The following is an 18,987-nucleotide window of genomic DNA, read 5'->3' as shown; positions in this document are numbered from 1 at the left end:
AAATGGTGGTAAACAAAAAAAAACCTTGGCTGAGTTTGTTGTGGGCTGTTCTCAGGACAAGGCGCGTTTGGAACCCTTGTAACTTTAGTTTTAAGTTTTCGACTATTATTACCACCATTAGATTCAATTAAATTATGACATAATCTTGACTTTTCAAAAATGCTTGTAAACTAATGAATTTTGACTTTTGACTTTAAAAACATCGATTCTTTGATACAATTTATAACGAAGCCTAGAATATAGAGGGTTGTAATTCTGTAACTAAAATAAAACAGTTTCCTTTATTGTATTGTTGTTTATTATAAAAAATAAAAAAAAATATTATGCTTTAGGTCATAATTGTATCACAATGACCTTTTCTAGAAAATAAATATTTTTATGTATGTTTAACCTGACCAGAAAATTAGCATTCTGCTTGCTGTGCATAGCTTGTAGAAGAAATTACTTCCTTGTTTTTCCGCAACGTGAAATGTTTTCTATTTTTCTGACCAGGCTAAACTCTATTTTATATGTTTAGATAAATACTTATAAGATAATTTAAATTAACACTAATAAATTATTTTCGAGGAAGTGCTAATGCATTAAAATAAATTAAATTAAATTCTTAAAACTATAGTATCTGCCAGACCTTATTCTTGTATCTGTAGAACCACTTTGTACTTAAATATAATATAGTGGAGTCTTTAAAAGATACATTAAATTATCTCTTAAATTACAGAAGCACCTCCTCAAATGACAAAGTTGTCTTATTTTTTTTACAATTACAATAAAATTAAAATCGTTCCGCCTCCAATATAATTCACCAAGTAACCAAGTCTAGCGTTAATTTCTTACGATATTACGACTACAAGTACACAATATAGTGGGTGTCAATGATAATGTTAGACAGGTTACGTCCCTACAAAACCACCGTAAAAAGTGATCCGAATTTAGCTACACCATACATGCATAATTTTGTCTTTATTCCATTCTTATTCCATTCCATTCCATGTATTTATTAGTTTTTACACTTCCTGAACACACAACTTGACTTTGCAGACAATAGGCTACTTGCCTCTTTGTAAACAGTGTTTAAACTGAATTATAGAAGTATTATAAGCTATAATTAATTTTTTAATCAACGTTCGTTGTTTAGTAAGCGACTAAATGAAATAAAGTCAATTTTTCACATTTGTCTACCTCAGTTTTGATGCGCTAGTGCCCCATCTCTGGTATGAAATATCATTGGTGTGTGGGTCTCATCTGTTGTAAGAAATTAATGCATAGCGCATAACAGTTGCTTGTCTTGTTGAATGCTCTTTGACATCTTTTATTTTTTTTAATCAAATAATATGTAGCCGAAGACACAGGAAAAACCAAATTCAAGGGTGAAGGTGGACAAGACCTTCATATGTGAGGAATACGACTGAAGGAGGAGGAGAGAAGAGTTGCTGAAGCTAAAGGTCTAGTGACTGGAGACATGGTTCCTCATGTTAAGAAGCAGAAAAAAAAATTCTTAGGCACGCGACGCCCTTAAAAAGCAAGCAAGTTAAAAAAATAAAAGATAAAATGATTAAACAACTTTTAGGTACACGTGTGGCAGTCTGTTTTGTAAATTGAATTTAATATTTTAGAACTTAGAGAGCTTAAAATTCTAATCTAGGTCTAGGTGTAACGCAATATTTTTCATTTTAATTGATTTAGAACGAGAATCTATGGTAGCTAGATCTTCCACCTAAAATAAAAACCTTCCCAGTTTCAGAAAGTTTGTCAACTTAATTTATGGACCCTTGTAGCTTTGAGAAGATCTGCCCATCATAGTGTCTTACTTCTGATATGTATAAAAAATATTTTTCATAAATAATAAATAGCTAATCTTCATAAATCAGTCATATAAATTATTCTTTGTAAAATAATATTATTTTACACATTATTCAATAGGAAATCACTTAGGTTGATATTTATTCAAATCAATATGCTCTAGTGTAGGGCCAATTATTGCTGGAAGAAGAATGGTGGTCCATATATGGACTGTCAGTCAATAGGAGCTTACTTCCACTCAAGCCAGAACTACTGCTACCACTGGAAGAGAACATACTCTTGCTGCCAGTGTAGAATGAGAGGGATGTATGCACCGGTTCACGGGTCATGCGCCGTCTCGCTCGCACTAGTGATGCGAAAGCAACGGCTATTGCGCAAAGGAAAATGACTCCTAAAACGCAAAACGCAAGTGCCATTTTTCCTGGTGACAGGCAAATCGTCTTGTCTCCTGGAGAGAAGCCGCGCACGAATTCATCTACGTGTTCTACTCTTCTTGAACCTGTAATACAAAGAAAAGCTTGATGATACACAAGTAATTTTGATCACGTGATTATTTGGCGCCATCTAGCGATACATTATCTGCCTATTTCAATAGCAAAGCCTAGACACTACACTCGTGCCTATAATGTTTGAGTTTTCAACAATAACTACAAACATAATGTTAATCGTGCTTTTGAAGTCAAGCGGTGTAACACAACCAATTTTTTAATTTCGGACTTAGAATTTCTGAGTTTCTGAACGTTCTTAGAATGTCTTGGGAGATAGAACCGACCTAGGATTGGAATCCAAAACCTCGTGATCCGATGTTACTTACTCGTATGCTATACTGGACCTTTGAGGCAGTTATAAGTTACATAAACAATATTACGAGTAGTTACTGCAAAATATCCATACAACTCCGACCAAAACCACCACCAAACTATTGTATCATTGTAAAAATAATATAATAATAATTAATTAAAATGTTTAAATCCAATTTCGATCATACAAGTTGAAATCTGTTTACCTCTAATTGAAGCTTCATCTTCTAACTCTATATTAGGAGCCAGTACTTCTATACTATTGTACACCTCCAACCTATCTATAACCACACCTTTCGCTTCTTTGTCCAGACGAGCTTTTCTCACCAACCCATCCTTGGTCTGTTGTGGCTTCTGCAGCACTTTGCAATCAACATGAGGACAAGGGCCTTTGCATAACTCTATCCCACAAGAGAGATGTAGTTTTGCTCTATCAGGGAACTTAAAAGCCGCGAAAGTGGTCACTGCATGTTGATACATCATCATGTTTTTGAAAATATAGTCAGGGTCTTTCGATATTTTTATGTTTTCCTCGATATTTTGTTTGGGGTCAACTGGGTTTTCAGTGAAGTCCATTTCAGGTTGCGCGTGTCGATGGATTGATGGCTTGTTGAAGATCGTTTCGTCGATGGGACAGCCTGCTTCGTCGAGGAGTTTCTGCGAAGCTTCCCCTAGCCCGTCATGTGCTACGCAATTTGTTACGCGCAAACCAACTCCCACTGAAAAATGAAATTGACATTTTTAAGATTTCAGACTTTCAGACAAAATGAGTAAACATTTCACTTAAATGTGGGATTTTTAGCAATCAGTTGACGCTTAAAATTGAGGTGTTTTTTAATCTAAATCGTCCTTTCCCATCACATATGCCATCGATTTGAAAAAAACCTGCATATTGTTAATTTTCAGGCCATTAATTGAGCCTTTGTGCCTATACTAGAAAGAATTTGCCTTGAATAGATTCATGTCTTTATAGAACAGAATCTGCCTTTGGGCAGAAAGTAGAATACTACCTGGCAGAGTGCACTGTATAAGCAATCTTGTCGGCTGCCCAACTTCCACCGTAGCTGGTTCGGCGCCTGTGACTATCGGCGCTAAGTCCATCCAAGCTCGGGCAGACTCCAGCAGATATTGTCTCTGCTCCATCTCACCTTGATTGTCCCAGCCCTGTCGGTTACGACCGGTTCTGAAAATAAAATTTAAAACAAATTTGGAAAAAAAATCCAAAAGTTTTGTCTGACTTGTAGGATAGATAGGTATTTAGGAAGGGCTGAATGCTTCTTTTTTACATTACACATTTTATTTTTTAAACTTACACGTGTCTACTTGAAGGAATTAGTATGAGATAGAAGCTTTCCAGTCTAAAATAGATACATTAAACAATATCACATTATGGATGCTGTTGAACTATGTTTGTTATTGGCGATTGGCAAATACTTAAGTCAACAAAAGTACTGCAAGTCGCGAAAAGTTTAGCCACATGGCGCGACATTATCCAAGAACTACTATAGCTAGAGGCACCTAGAGGTCACGACCTTCAGTAATAAGGAATTAAGCAAGGAGGAAGTATACATATACAAATCTCAACACATTACGTCTACCACGATGTTTATTTTGGCTGTACGTTTACGTATGTGCATTACTGTGTTCTAGTTTGAAAAGCACCTATTATGGTTATCAAGGCAAGGAACACCTTTGCCACAAGTGCAGAGTGGTGTATTGTGTCCTGCTGTAGGATGGTCCTCGCGAGCAGTTCTTTTGAGGTGCTTAAGACCACCTTTTAGGCTTTACACTTAAGTTTAGGACACTAACTTGTTCAATCGACTAGTATGATAATTATATTGGAACATCCGCTGTTGAAGAGTCGTTGTACAAGTTAAACCTGACTGATTATATGCTACACAGTCAAAGTACAGTTTGAATATTACCTCATCCGCCTTCCGTCGTGCCCGTGTCCGGTCATTTCTCGAAGTTTAGTTTTAATGACGCCCTCCAACGCTGAGCTGACTATGCGCACCGCACGCGGCTGCAGTTTGCACCTGTAATGCATGTATTTATCACGTCAGTCTTGGAACACGTATCACGCGACAGATCTATGACACCCTTTCAGAACTTACCTAAGGCGTGCTTACGGTTCTTGGCAAGAATGTATTGCTTTTACCCTATGACAGTAATCAGGAAATAGGTGTCCTACCTTTCTTTAATTTTGAAGTTTTGATATACCTAAAAGATTTCCACTAAGGCAATCAATATTTATATGTTAATGTCATCGTCAGCGCCTTAGCAACTGAGTCGTCAGACCATAATTTGTTTTAATTCTATTGACTTTCCGCCTCCAAATCCCCTTTCCTCTGAGGTAGGAGGAAAAGTAGGTTAAAGTTTGTAGTCGGCCTTCTGCTATGTAATATTTAAACCCGAGTCGATAATCCGCTTACTATAATAATAATAATATGCTCCCGACCGACTTTTCGGTCACGGCGGCTAATCTCATAATGAGATTAACCATGTACGCAGATATTATAGTGCACAAGTGTGTGCAAGCATAGGTGCACTTTCTTTTCCCTCACTCTCGAAATCCGATGGGACGGCAGACCGACACGACCGGTGAGAGATCAGGCGCAGGACCGACGGCTTTACGTGCTTTTCGAGGCACGGGGGTGTACTAACACCGCCAACTTCCCAACTCCAGGCTGCTATTAAGATTTTCCTCGTAAGAAAAATCCCAATAACCTATTTTGTTTTTGTTGGCCTGCCCCGGGATTCGAACCCTGGACCTCATTGTCCGTAGCTGAACCAGCTAACCACGGGGCCAATGAGGCAGTCCGCTTACTATATAACATGTTCCACAACAGTCAATTCAAAGATATTATTCTAAATGTTATGGCTATGAGGTAAAAGATAAGAAAGGGATGAGACAGTAAGCTCTTCCTTATTGCCTAAGAATACCGGCAGTAAACGAAAACTGAGTAGTATTACCTACCGATTTATTATTCCCATACCACGCCTTGGCTTCTGTACTAGCAAATGTCAAGGCTGACTAAAGTGTACGAACAGGCTCTATTATCTGCAAACTACCTAGGTACAACAAATTACTATTTATTGGTGTTACTGACTGTTCTATTTTAGAATTCGGCAAAACCTAATATGGCAGCTAAGGTGGGACGCACTCGTATAGAAAATGTATTCATTCTTTACTTGAAGATACTTATGTTGTAGATGATAGGGAAAACAGAAGCTGGAACTTCATTCTGGCATTCCGTAACTTCGCTGTGTGGATCAGGAACGAAAACACTTCTAACGAGTTCCAGGAACATCAACTACGATTCAGACTACTGCGATGCCTGAGATGATAAAAAGGTGCCTCGACTGGTGACAGAAGGGCTGGCTCATTTTTTGCACAACGGATCAGCCTGTCTGTCCAGCGCGGAAATGCAGCCAGTATTCTTGCCACCATTCCATGTGGGCATGATTTGTATAGTTATTAGGATAAGATAGCTTAAGTTTCTTATTGTATTCTTTCTCAAAGGTGAAAGAGAAACTAGATCGAAAAGTTTCTGGGTGCATTCAAAACGAGTCTTGTAGAAAATCGACAGTTAGACAACCTTTCGGCTCTATCCATAGGTGACGTAACGAAAAGAACAAAGTTCGTACCTCACTATCAAGTCTTGGTCGGAGGATTGTTGCAACTGCCTATCCATTTGGACGACCAGCTCCACAGTATAGTACAAGTCCTCGTGGTCACCAGGCTCGGCTACTGTGGTGTTGAGGGTTGATGTGCGCACACCGCAGGCGTTGGTGGGCAAGTGAAGCGATATGTTTGACTGCATCTGACCTGAAATTTTAATATTCAAAGGTCAAATCCACAGAATTATAAATTAAAAACCGTGATAGCCTAATGACATGACCTCTGCTTTGGATTCTGAGGGTTTGAATTCGATACATGCATCGCCCACTTTTCAGTTATGTGCATTTTTGGAAATTAAATATCACGTGCCTCTAACGGTAAATCAAAAACATAACTGAATACCTGAAAATCCATCCACATGTGACAAGTCTGCCAATGCGCATTGGTGGATTATTAGCCTAAAATCTAAACCCTCTCGTTCTTTGAGACTCGATCTCAACAGTGAGCCAAATGTGAATTGTTAATGATAATAAGTTAATGACCTATAGCTTTGTGACAAACTTCGAGTACGTTCTGAAAACGAGGCATGTGGTCGTTCAGTAAATAAATGCATATCCCAGTTGAGTTAATAATAGCTGCGGAGTGTTGGAGTGTTGCAATATCAGAGCGGACTCAAAGTTTGGCGCGATCTATACAAGATAATGCATGAATTACTAGCATTAATTGATCTCTCATATAATCAAAGTCAAATAAGACAATACAAGACAGAAGAAATGAAAAGCTCAAAAGAGAACTAAGAAAGCAAAACGAGTAGAAGAGATGAATATGATAGTAGTGAATGGAAAAAGGAAGAGCCGTGATAGCCCAGTGGATATGACCTCTGCCTCCGATCCCCGAGGGTGTGGTTTCGAATCTAGTCCGGGGCATGCACCTCCAACTTTTCAGTTGTGTGCATTTTAAGAAATTAAATATCACGTATCGTACGGAATACATCGTGTGGAATCCAGATACATCGTGCATGTACCAGAGAATTTTCTTAATTCTCTGCGTGTGTGAAGTCTGTAAATCCGTATTGGGCCAGAGCGTGGTGGACTATTGGCCTTACCCCTCTCATTTTGAGAGGACACTAGAGCTCAGCAGTGAGCCGAATATGGGTTGATCACGAATGGAAAAAAGAAAAAGACTAAACTTTGTGCCATTCCTTCATAACCATGTTGTAGAGAATTTCAATTCAGTGCTGTTAACAAAATTTATGATAGTACCTTGAACTCGACATTCTCTCGAGAAGTCCTTACTGAAGACCAGCCCCTTGAATGGCTTCTCCATCTCCAGATGTATACTGATGGAGCCTTTGTCACAAGCCGTGGTGACGTCACGGACCTTGTTCTGGCGGCAGTGGACACCCACAGCACACACTATGAGGAGTATAGCACGCCACATCTCGGCGCGCCCTGTAATCAAGGAAATTGTGATCTCTAACGATGTTTTGAATTTAACCTATAGGTACTATTAGGATAATAATTAAGTACCCAAAATTAATTAGGCTTAGTTTTCAGCCCTTTTGAAACGTCAAGCTTCACTTTAGCTTGGCAAGACACTCCCATGATATGCGGGCGACGGGGCGAAAGACTGCGCGGGTGAAATCGCGCGTGCGGGGAAGTGAGGTACATCGTGGGTTTTTCATTCATCGCTACACGCCTCCCGGCCCGCGAGTATTGGTAAAGACTACCACCGGTTCGGAAGGCTTACTGTTAAGAAGAGCCGGCAAGAAACTTAACAGTTGCTCTATTGAAAAAAATCATACAATATTACAATAGGTTATAGGATATTACTAGGATAAGTTAGCTTAAGTTCCTTATTGTATTATTTCTCAATAAAAAAAAAGTAAAAAAAAAAATAGTTTATAATTGTAAACATCATTAATATTTCTTTTAGTTTTACTTCCTTTTAGGTAGAAGCTGAATGGCCTCCAAGCATCTTTATCATAAACTAGCTGACGTCGCGCAATTTCACGCGCGTGGTTCCCGTTCCCGTAAGAATACGGTGATAATATATAGTCAATAGCCTTCCTCGATAAATAGGCTATCTAACACTGAAAGAATTTTTCAAATCGGACCAGTAGTTCCTGAGATTAGCACGTTTAGAATAGATTTAGAATTGTGATACATTTTAAGATTAGAAGTCGATTCAGTAGTCTATGGTAGTAGCCCAGTAGGCTAGACTGGTAATGTTAGAACCGTTGCTATAATCTGCGGTCAGGTTTGTGGTCAACGCGGCGGAAATGAAAGCAATTCCGAACGATTTTCTGCAAACCGGGTTCATCTAATCGTAACATTCAACGACCTAAATTAGAATAATGTCTAAAGTAGCTAACTTAAAATTTCTCTTGGAGAAAGATATATGAATACTTACAATACAAAACACAAGCTAGTCGTAATTAATTGTAAGAGCTAGATAAATCATGCACACATGGAATGGTGGCAAAAATAGTAGCTGCATTTCTGCGTTGGCGACGGCGTTGCCGACTGCAGTCGACTCCCGTTGGCTGCCGCCGAGACGTCGCCGACTGCAGTCGAGGCCTAAGGCCTAACCTCTCTTATCCAACCCATATTCGGCTCACTGCTGAGCTCGAGTCTCCTCTCAGACTGAGAGGGGTTAGGCCAATAGTCCACCACTCCGGCTCTATGCGGATTGGCAGACTTCACACACGCATCGATACACAAAATTGTCTGGTATGCAGGTTTCCTCACGATGTTTTCCTTCACCGTTTGAGACACGTGATATTTAATTTCTTAAAATGCTCACAATTGCAAAGTTGGAGGTGCATGCCCAGGACCGGATACGAAACGACACCCTCCTGAATCGAAGGCAGAGGTCATATCCACTGGGCTATCACGGCTTTCTATTATGCCTTAGTAATTATCTACCTACTATAAAATTTATAAAATTGTGCCACAAACAATCTAATTGGGCTATCTAAGACTTTGCAACGGAAGTACCTAGATACAGAGGCTAGCGGTACCCTTCCGATACGAAGCTTGATATTTTCCGCCATAACGTACCTATTGTTCTGAAATTAATAGAACGTATCGAGCAAATAATGAACTATCTGTTCTTCCTATCGAACGTTCTCATCTATGATCGCTATTTATAAGTCCAGTTCGGCTTTCATAGATTCTTTTTGCAAGCATTTATTTAATTTGACCAATTACTACTCGTATATGTGGGTCAATTGGTAGAAACTATAATAGAACCACTTCCTGAGTTCGATCAGTCATGCTCAAAAGTACATATAATGCTTTTTACTCTATTATTTCATCGTTTTCAGTAATAGGCCAGTCTCTCTCTATAGGAGACGGGATATGTAGCTTAATCTCACTATACTGATTCTATGCGAGTTGGTGGGCTTAGGATGATAATTTTTAAATCAGATGTTAACAACAATAACCATGATCGACGACAGGTGTAATACCGTCATTAGAGAGAGAATTTGCTAAAAGAAAGTAATCACTCAATATTTTATATTCCGACCTAGGAATCGAACCCAGGAACTCGTAATCCACGTCGATTCTCTTTCTACAATCGCGTTAACGCTTCGAAAACTAGAAAGATGTATGGGAATGACATTTGCTATCGACTGGTCACTTGATCAAGATCCGTCATTCCCATATATTTTTCAAGTTTTCGAAGCGTTAGCGATCGTAGAAAGAGAATCGACGTGCCACTTGGCTACAGGGGTAGGGCCCTTGGTTACCTAGCTACGCCACTGAGCCTAACCACTTGCCAAACGAAACAGTTAATGCATTTACGTGACTATCAAAGTCACACGAAGTAGTTCGTTAGTGCTGATAATTGCATTAAGCAAAACGAAAAATTAATCGGCTCAATTGAGCGGAAACAAATTACAAAATGAAGGAAAGAAAAGTCAACCCGGAAAACACGCTCCGTTCCTAATGATTAGAATCGGTTTATCATAACCGTTCGTAGCGGTAAATGCCGGTCCATACTCCACACTCTCTGAGTATTTTTACACTCACGCCAGTGAGATGTTGCTCCCCTAGATAATCAGGGTTTTAAAAAACTGATCTCATTTTGTTAAGAACACGTGGAGGCGTAACTCATCATTATTGAGCATATTTTAATGGCTTACTTCAGTGATAGGAGTCTATTTTTATAGGGGAAGAATACGCTGACCCAATAAGATTGGCAGATTTCACACACGTAGAGAAACACGCAAATTCTCGGATAAGCAGGCCCCTAGCCATGTGGCCCGTCGAATCCCTTTCTACGATCGCAAACGCTTAGAAAACTGGAAAATGTATGGGAATGACAGACCTTGATCACGTAACCTGTCGATAGCAAATGTCATTCCCATACATCTTTCTAGTTTTCGAAGCGTTTGCGATCGCAGAAAGAGAATCGACGTGCCACTTGGCTAGGGGGGCAGGTTTCATTACGATGTTTTTCGTTGACAGTTTGAGACACGTGATATTTAATTTCTTAAAATACATAACTGCCACCTGACCGGATTCGAACCTATGCTCTCCGAATCGAAGGCAGAAGTCATATCCATGGGCTATCACGCAGTGGCGTGCATAAGGTATGCACTAGTAATAAAATAAAGCAAGGGGGTAAAATCTTTATTTAATAAGCATTAAGAAGACTCTTAGGGTATGCAGTACTTTAATGCATGTATGAATTGCACGCTACGTCTATCACGGCTTTAAAAATTAGTATTGAGGCATAAATTCATACATATACTTATATGATAATATCTGCATTATTTTTGAGTTTTGTCTTTAAGTCTTGCAGGTCAGTGATCTCTAGAGATGAATTTCTCTGACGCCACTATTTGTATAACAGTTCAAGTGGTCTACACTTAGTTATACGCAGTTACGTAGGATTGCGTAATTTATCATTACACGTGGGTAATTACAAGTAAATGAATCTCGGACGGCGAGTGCGTGTGAACGGCTCTCCAAGAATGTTGTAGCTACTTCATTATATTTCGGAACCTCTACCGCTTTATATATTACTAGCAAACAACTCGCTGTTTCACCCGCGTAGTTCCCGTTCCCGTAGGAATACGGGGATAAAACTTAGCCTATAGCACTCAGGGATAGTGTAGCTTTCCAACAGTGAAAGTATTTTCCAAATCGGTTCAGTAGTTTCAGAGCCTATTCAGTGCAAACAAACAGTCAAATCATTCTCTGTTTCACTCGCTTAGTTCTGTTTTTCTGTTTGAATACGGGGATAAAAATATATATAGTCCATATTACTCGGTGAAAATACAGCTTTCTATGGGTCAAAGAATTTTTCGGTTCATCGATTTGGTAGATCCAAAGATTACATAACAAGGTTTAACCCTACTACATCACAAGGTTTTCGGGTGTCTTTTTCTGAGGTTTGAGGTTGGGTTGAGGGTAGGTAGATAGTGGTCACATTTAGTAACGAGTATTGACGTAATATTGCAACTAATTAGGTTGCTGCGAAGTTTTAAGTTAATTGTTAAACTTGAGAATTAATATGTTGATATTTTTAATTGTTTTTATATGATTGAATAGAATCAGGAGCTATTGAAAATAGAAATAGCTATAGAAAATAGATAATCAACCAAGTGAGTGTTGAACCACGCGTAAAAGGATTTGGCATTTGTGCCTACGAAACAATTACAGTTTGTAATTGGTCGACAATAACTCTTTCAATTTTAATCCCAACTTACCTAACTGTTGACTGACAAGCGGTAAGATGTACAGACGAACACAGCAAAAGTATAAGGGTTCCGTAGTCGACACCCTTATACTTTTTACTAAACAATAATGTAGGCCAGACTTTTTGCTAGTCATCAAAACACAGAGCTATCACGTAGATATATCTACTGGATTGACTAGATGATTGTCGACATTGTTCGAAAGTGCGTTCACTATGGATTAGTAACGACGCCTATCATGGCCATAGCATATGATATGGTACACTTTCACTCTACTTATTGAATGATACCATACCGCCTACTGACAGGGCGTAACGGGAAACCTAGCTATGAAAGTACACAGTATGTCTCAAATATAAGGGCGATGCGTTATTAGTGCGTTGCGTCGATAGTCAGATCACCCGTGATGCTAAATGTGGATTTACGAAGAGGCGCGCTTTTGAACACTCAAATCATTATCTCTTATTGTGAGGGTATTTGATAAAATAAATACGTGATGTAAGATGACACTTGAAATAAAGTTAGTACAAGATTAACACTGGTTTCATTGTGCAAAACCTTACATGGCGCAGCCGGAAAATTAAATTATTATTAAGTAAATTAATAATTTGTGTAAAGTACTCGTACAATGGAAAGTGTCCTGACACCGCCGTCCGCGTTTTATTTTTATAAGAATGCTTCTGATGCTGGGAGTATACATGAAAAATGGATTAAGTGGAAGAGGAGTTATGAAATATACAACAAAGCGTGTGAAATAAGTAATAAGTCTGTGGAGATTCAAGCGAACATATTATTGCATATTTTGGTGTATCTGACGTGTTGGTTGAATATTTCTGAAATTGAATTTTTTGCCCCAAAACGTACCAAAAAAAAAAACAATATTAAGGCCTCATACATAGATAGATGTACCAACTCAACACAACAAACATGGAATACTGCGTAATGTTCTTCCGCGTCCAAGTAAATCCTAAAATCGCCTCTTTGGCTCCCAGACTACATAATCTAACGGATTTACTTACTCATAAGGATAATAAAAATAACAGTTTAAAAACTAATAAACACGCTTTTAGCACGCATTAGAAAGTGTTTTTTAGTTTTTTAAACTATTATTTACATACATAGTTACAAGCATGTGGAGGCCGCCATATTGGATTTGTAATGACGTTTCTTAACTAGTCGTGTATTGTCATCAGAACTCAGAGCGTGTGCAAAATTTCATCCTAATAGAAGACCGGGAAGTGCGTCAAATTAAGATTTCAAGATTTTCTGATGAGAGGAGATAACGACCATAGTTAATTTTAAGTCTGTAATAAAAATAATATGCAAGGCATAGATAGTGTTGTTAGTCTAAGATGTAACATAACCTACCTTATGTTAATTTGTAGCGTTAATTATTCACAAATACAGGGTGATTCGGTCTTTAGTGCGGATATTTTTTTTCGTGGTTCTGTATCATTAATAGAATATAAATCTACAAACAGTTCGATATATTTAATGTAATTTTTTTTTTAATTTATGTCTCCAAAATAACAAAATAATGTACATATTATTACTAAACAAGATATATTCAGCTTAAAAGTGATGTGGTGACGTCCTTTAGGTATCAAACGAAAATAAAATAAACGCACAATAGGGTGACCCTAAAATTCTGTTCAAAAGTAAATAACTTTAGCTAACGATAATTTTGTTATTTTTGAGTTAAAAAAAAAAAGAAAAAATACGTGATCATTAAATTTTGTTTATGTACAAAATATAAAAATATCCGCACTAAAAAAATTTTCTTCCTGTATATTATCATACCTAAAACATTCATACATTCATAGATATAAGTACCGTAAGTAGCGATTTCATGATCACAAATCTTGAATTGGCAGTTAATTTCGAGTTATCCAATATAATAAGATGCCAGAGGATAATCATTTTATAATTTCTTGCTAGCAAAGTTCATTGCCATCTCATTCTGATTATAAGTACCTACCTATAGATAGTAATGCCATAGAATACATTATAATAGTACAATCTACAAGTAGTTCTTCAATTACTATTATTGAATTGCTACTAGAAATTAAGCACTGCCAATTAAGTGCCGTTGCGTCGATAAGTTTAAGAGATCAATAGATTTTTTCAAATCTCTCTCTCTCCAACACTTTTTACCACTGTGCTTTCGGTGCACGCTCGTCATTTCATTTTTCTATCTAAGTATAGACCCCAGCAAGTAAGTGGAACCAAAATAGCGGTCATCTACGCAAGTACAATTACAAACTAAAGTGTTCAAAATGTGCCCCGTGGTTGCTCAGTAATAACTGTTTTGACGGCCTCCGTGGTATACACGGTGGATTTACAAGACGGAGGTCATGGGTTCGATCCCCAGCTGGGCCGATTGAGGTTTTCTTAATTGGTCCAGGTCTGGCTGGTGGTAGGCTTCGGTCGTGACTAGTTACCACCCTACCGACAAAGACGTACCGCCAAGCGATTTAGCGTTCCGGTACGATGTCGTGTAGAAACGGAAAGGAGTGTGGATTTTCATCCTCCTCCTTACAAGTTAGCCCGCTTCCATCTTAGACTGCATCATCACCTACAATCAGGTGAGATTGTAGTCAAGGGCAAACTTGTAAAGAATAAAAAAAAAATGTCAAATAATTAAAAAATTAAAGAATTCGTACGCGATTGTGATGTCGTCAAGGTGTTGCGATGGTTACTAGCCCGAACCTACGCTGACATCCAAAAATGAGTTTCTGTGCATAGGTCAACTTATAGACCGCGTACTATAGCTATTTATTACCCACCTATCTCCCCATTGCCTCTTGCGACTCGATGAGTAGAGCCTATATTGATTACTTTGATTCTTTTGAAAATTTACAATTTTTTTTAAACTCTATGCTATTATTAAATAATTAGTTAAATTCGGAACCTTAAGGTTTACCTTTGAATGTCCATAATATTCTTCTAATTTAATGGTAACACAACAAATTGCCCGTACATAATTTTATTTTTTACATTAAGTTACATTAAATCTGGGTGACCATTAGCCTAAAACCAGCGTAATGGCCGACACCGTTACTGGTAAGTGAAGGACATGTCGTGAACATCGTTCATACCAAATTATGGAAGATCAGAGACATTATTACGAATTAAACGCATCGACCAACGCACTGGTCAACGCATATACCAACGCACTGGTCAATACATCGGCCAACGCACTGGCGAACGTGAAGAGCGGGATAAAATATTGTTGCCAAAAATATTACATGACGGAAATAAATACTTGAAACTCTTTAGACAGTAGGTAATTATTACTAAATCCCATGAAAACCTTTGATGATTGTTTTCATGGGATTTAGTATGACAAACCACAACTTATAAGAAAAAAAATACACCAAGCGGAGCTCGATCACCCAGATATTATCATCTAACGCCTTAGCCGCCCATTACAACTTTTTCTACACTTCACATTAATTCGCATCATGCTTGACATGCATGAAGCATCCCGCTTGAGTAAATGCTCATAATTACCTCTGCACTGGCTGTTTAACGATGTAGATACCACTACGAACTCAATGGGTTTTTGTTCCATCATACAATACGCAGCGAATTTCTTGTGACTCTTAATTTGCCAGACCATATAAGTATTCGAATTAAGTACCTCTAATGCTTTTTAATAACTTCCTACTCGCGTTGTTGTAGTCTTTATGGTGTTATAATTTATTCCAAGCACAGGAAGAATATGTGTGTAAATACTACTCTTAGATTATAGGGAATTAAGTAAAGGTACGTTTTTCTTGTATAATTTCTTGTTTTGTTGCATTGTTTCTAGAAAATCTAACGTCTGTGTGTCTGTCTATATTGCCTTCCTCATAAATACTTACTCTTGAGAATTTCAAAATTATTGAGTTACGAGAAATTTATTCACATTTGCTTTGAGGATTCGATTCACACATACCTATGTGTGTAAGTACCTAATATAAAAACTTTTGACCCAACGATCTTATATGTCTTTGACCACTTAATTTGATTTATAATTCCTAATATTTATTTTATAGTTATCAAGACAGCGATAAAGAGACATAATGAGCGATGAAAAAAAAATGGTTGAACATAGCATTTCGCTGTTACACATTACCCAGCTTCTCACAGGCATTGTTACAAAGTTCCCTCGACGCTGCGTTTCCAACGATCAATGAGTTTCACCTTTTTATGTCATCATCATCAATAAGTATGGCAAACATTGAAATTGTTACAATCAGAGCATCTTCAATCAATATCTTATTAAAGTTAAAAAGGTCATGATTCCTTCTGTTCTTTCTCATTTCTCTCATATTTTTCTTCTCAAATTTCTGCAATCTCTGGACTGGAATGCCAGAACTAGCCGTGGCACAGTCACCAAGCAGTGATATGGAATACCGTGGCGTTTAGTCTGTATGAGTCTGACATAATTCCGTGGCCGTATCGTGAAGGGCGAAGATATCCAATTCATGAGGATTTTAGGAGGATCTACGTAAAAAAATGCTAAATAATCAGCCCCTGTAGCCAAGTAACACGTCGATTCTCTTTCTACGATCTTAGCGATCGCTTCGAAAACTAGAAAAATGTATGGAATTAACAGATCTTGATCACGTGACATGTCTATAGCAAATGTCATTCCCATACATTTTACTAGTTTTCGAAGCGTTAGCGATCGTGCAGGTGTTATAATGTCCAGTATTATTCCACAGCTTGTTGATTGGAACTCACCAGATATTCATGTAAAGACTATTGAATCACTAGACTAGGGCAACTAGGGCTTGGTTAGCCATAGCCAAGTCAATCGGTTGACTTTTAATAGGTCAGGCTTTACAAGTTGAACTTGGCTTATTAGTTTTTAACCAGCTTCAAAAAAGGAGGAGGTTCTCAATTCGTCGAACATACTTAAATTTATTTTTTCATTCTTTATGTATGTTCACAGATTACTCGAAAACGCCTGAACCGATTTGGAAAATTCTTTTTTTATTCTTAGATGCCGGAGTTTAATGAACGGCCTAAGACCCTAATTAACTGACTATTTAACCCGTTGCTGGCTATGCTAAAACAGAAGTAGGTAGTAAATTATTTGAAACAAAAGGAAATGTTTTAGATATCGACTGTAAAAGCCGTTCGATTTTATTTAACGCTAGCCACAAACGGTCAATTATTCTCACGTTTCTGTAGCACCACAACTATGATCGTGTGTTGGTCACTACGTACATGACTTGTATAGTATGCCGCGTGGGTACTGCCGTTTGCTTTTCAGAAACGTGAGAATAATTGACCGTCAATGGCGACCTTAAGGTCGTTCAGAAAAACTAAAACGAAATGGTGTATTCAGTATCCAATAACGATCACCCAATATATTATGAAATAGGATATTTGTTTAAGTCAAACATTCGGAGGATTAATTACCTGCTTAAAAAAAGGTTTCCAGTTTCAATACATGACATTGAATAATATTAGTAGAATTCTGTATGATATCTTATTCCCTGTATTTTTTTATCTATACTATAATATGTATAATAGAGCGGAAGAGTTTGTTTGTATGTTTTTTAAACAAGCTAACCTTAAGAACTGCCAGTAGATTATAAAAAAATATTTCGAGTAAGATGGGAAGCATTTTGTGGAATGTATTCCTATTCGTGATAGCCCAGTGGATATGACCTCTGCCTCCGATTCCGGAGGGTGTGGGTTCGAATCCGGTCCGGGGCAAGCCACTCCTCCTCCAACTTCCAATTTTTCAGTTGTGTGCATTTTAAGAAATTAAATATCACGTGTCTCAAAACGGTGAAGAAATAACATCGTGAGGAAACCTGCATACCAGAGAATTTTCATAATTCTCTGCGTGTGTGAAGTCTGCCAATCCGCATTGGGCCAGCGTGGTGGACTATTGGCCTAGCCCCTCTCATTCTGAGAGGAAACTCGAGCTCAGCTACAGTGAGCCGATTATAGGTTGCTAATGATGAGGTTGCCTAAAAACCTGGCCAAACTTTTATTAACTATCATTAATAATAGATAGGGCGAGAACATTTTTAACAACCAAATTTTGATATGAATCACTTTTAATCCACTAAACAGATGAGTAAAGCGCGTTTCTAATACAATTCTTTTACTATATAAGATCACAGTGAGATGCACAAAGCTGCATATAGACATAGTTTTCAGTTATACGATCTGTTGCAGTCACGACGTAGAAAGTGCACCGTTGTTGTCACGTCACTGCCATGGGCCGCATGTCCCGGTAACCCTTAACTAAAATAAACGCCAGTAACCCATTAAGTCGGGAACTGGTACGAAACCGGCGGCTTGCCTCTATAGTGTAAGAGGCAGTGGTAACATTTCTTGAATACTTAATGCCCTAGTAAAAGTAGCGGTTAAATCTCGCAATATTTTTTCTTAAGCCTAAGGTTGATCGCTACTAAGCGATTTAAGGCCGCCTTTTACATTTAGGAATTTCTGTTTTATGTATTTTATTCTTTATTGTGATGAAAATAAGTGAAAATAAATAAAAAAAACTTTTGTTATGCTTAATATAGCCATCAAGCCTTTTTTTTCATAACTCTAGCATATTTTTGGAGTTTACTCCTTAAGAATCGATTTTTTATATATAAGGCGCCCGGTATGAGAAAAATCCGAGGGGTAAAACCAACTGAAGTAACGAAAAAGTGTCACGTTTTTGGTGCGCACCTTTAGTGCGCAACTTTCTAATTTAGCTGTGAGTGTATTGAGACGTACATAGGGTATGCTGTATAGGCCACTATACCTATATACTATATGTTAATGGGCTTGTTTGTTTAATGATTATATCATTGTAAGAGTAAAATATATAATGTGAAGTATATTATAAAGTCTATTAGTTATTTTACAATTCTATACATTTAGTCTTCTTTAACATAAGTATTACTAAAGCCCTACTCGATGTGCACTGTTTACCAACAAAAAAAAGTGTGTATGTTAAAAAAAACAAAAAGTTAGCTCGAAGCACGTCTCAATACTCGCGCCTTATAAGTGAAAGGTGCGCAACCGAAGTGCAGCAGGCCGCGGCGTGCGCA

At 37.9% G+C, this 18,987-nt stretch overlaps 1 protein-coding gene across 1 annotated transcript in view; it reads right to left on the bottom strand.

Moving 5' to 3' along the window:
- Positions 1-292: 292 nt before the first annotated feature.
- The window catches only part of LOC112046681 (uncharacterized), a 55,115-nt gene continuing 36,420 nt past the window's right edge, over positions 293-18,987 (bottom strand). Inside the window, exons 2-7 of the mRNA XM_024083401.2 lie at positions 7,485-7,673; positions 6,249-6,429; positions 4,526-4,636; positions 3,611-3,783; positions 2,807-3,319; positions 293-2,299 (exon numbers count right to left, since the gene is read on the bottom strand). Coding sequence (XP_023939169.2) covers positions 1,950-2,299; positions 2,807-3,319; positions 3,611-3,783; positions 4,526-4,636; positions 6,249-6,429; positions 7,485-7,662 — 1,506 coding nt within the window. The 5' untranslated portion in view covers positions 7,663-7,673 and the 3' untranslated portion in view covers positions 293-1,949. The remainder of the gene's footprint in view (positions 2,300-2,806; positions 3,320-3,610; positions 3,784-4,525; positions 4,637-6,248; positions 6,430-7,484; positions 7,674-18,987) is intronic.

The sequence above is a fragment of the Bicyclus anynana genome, chromosome 16 (assembly GCF_947172395.1).
Source record: "Bicyclus anynana chromosome 16, ilBicAnyn1.1, whole genome shotgun sequence".
Classification (NCBI taxonomy): domain Eukaryota; kingdom Metazoa; phylum Arthropoda; class Insecta; order Lepidoptera; family Nymphalidae; genus Bicyclus; species Bicyclus anynana.
Note: the sequence above shows the minus strand (reverse complement) of the source record. Positions and strands in the feature narration are given on the sequence as shown.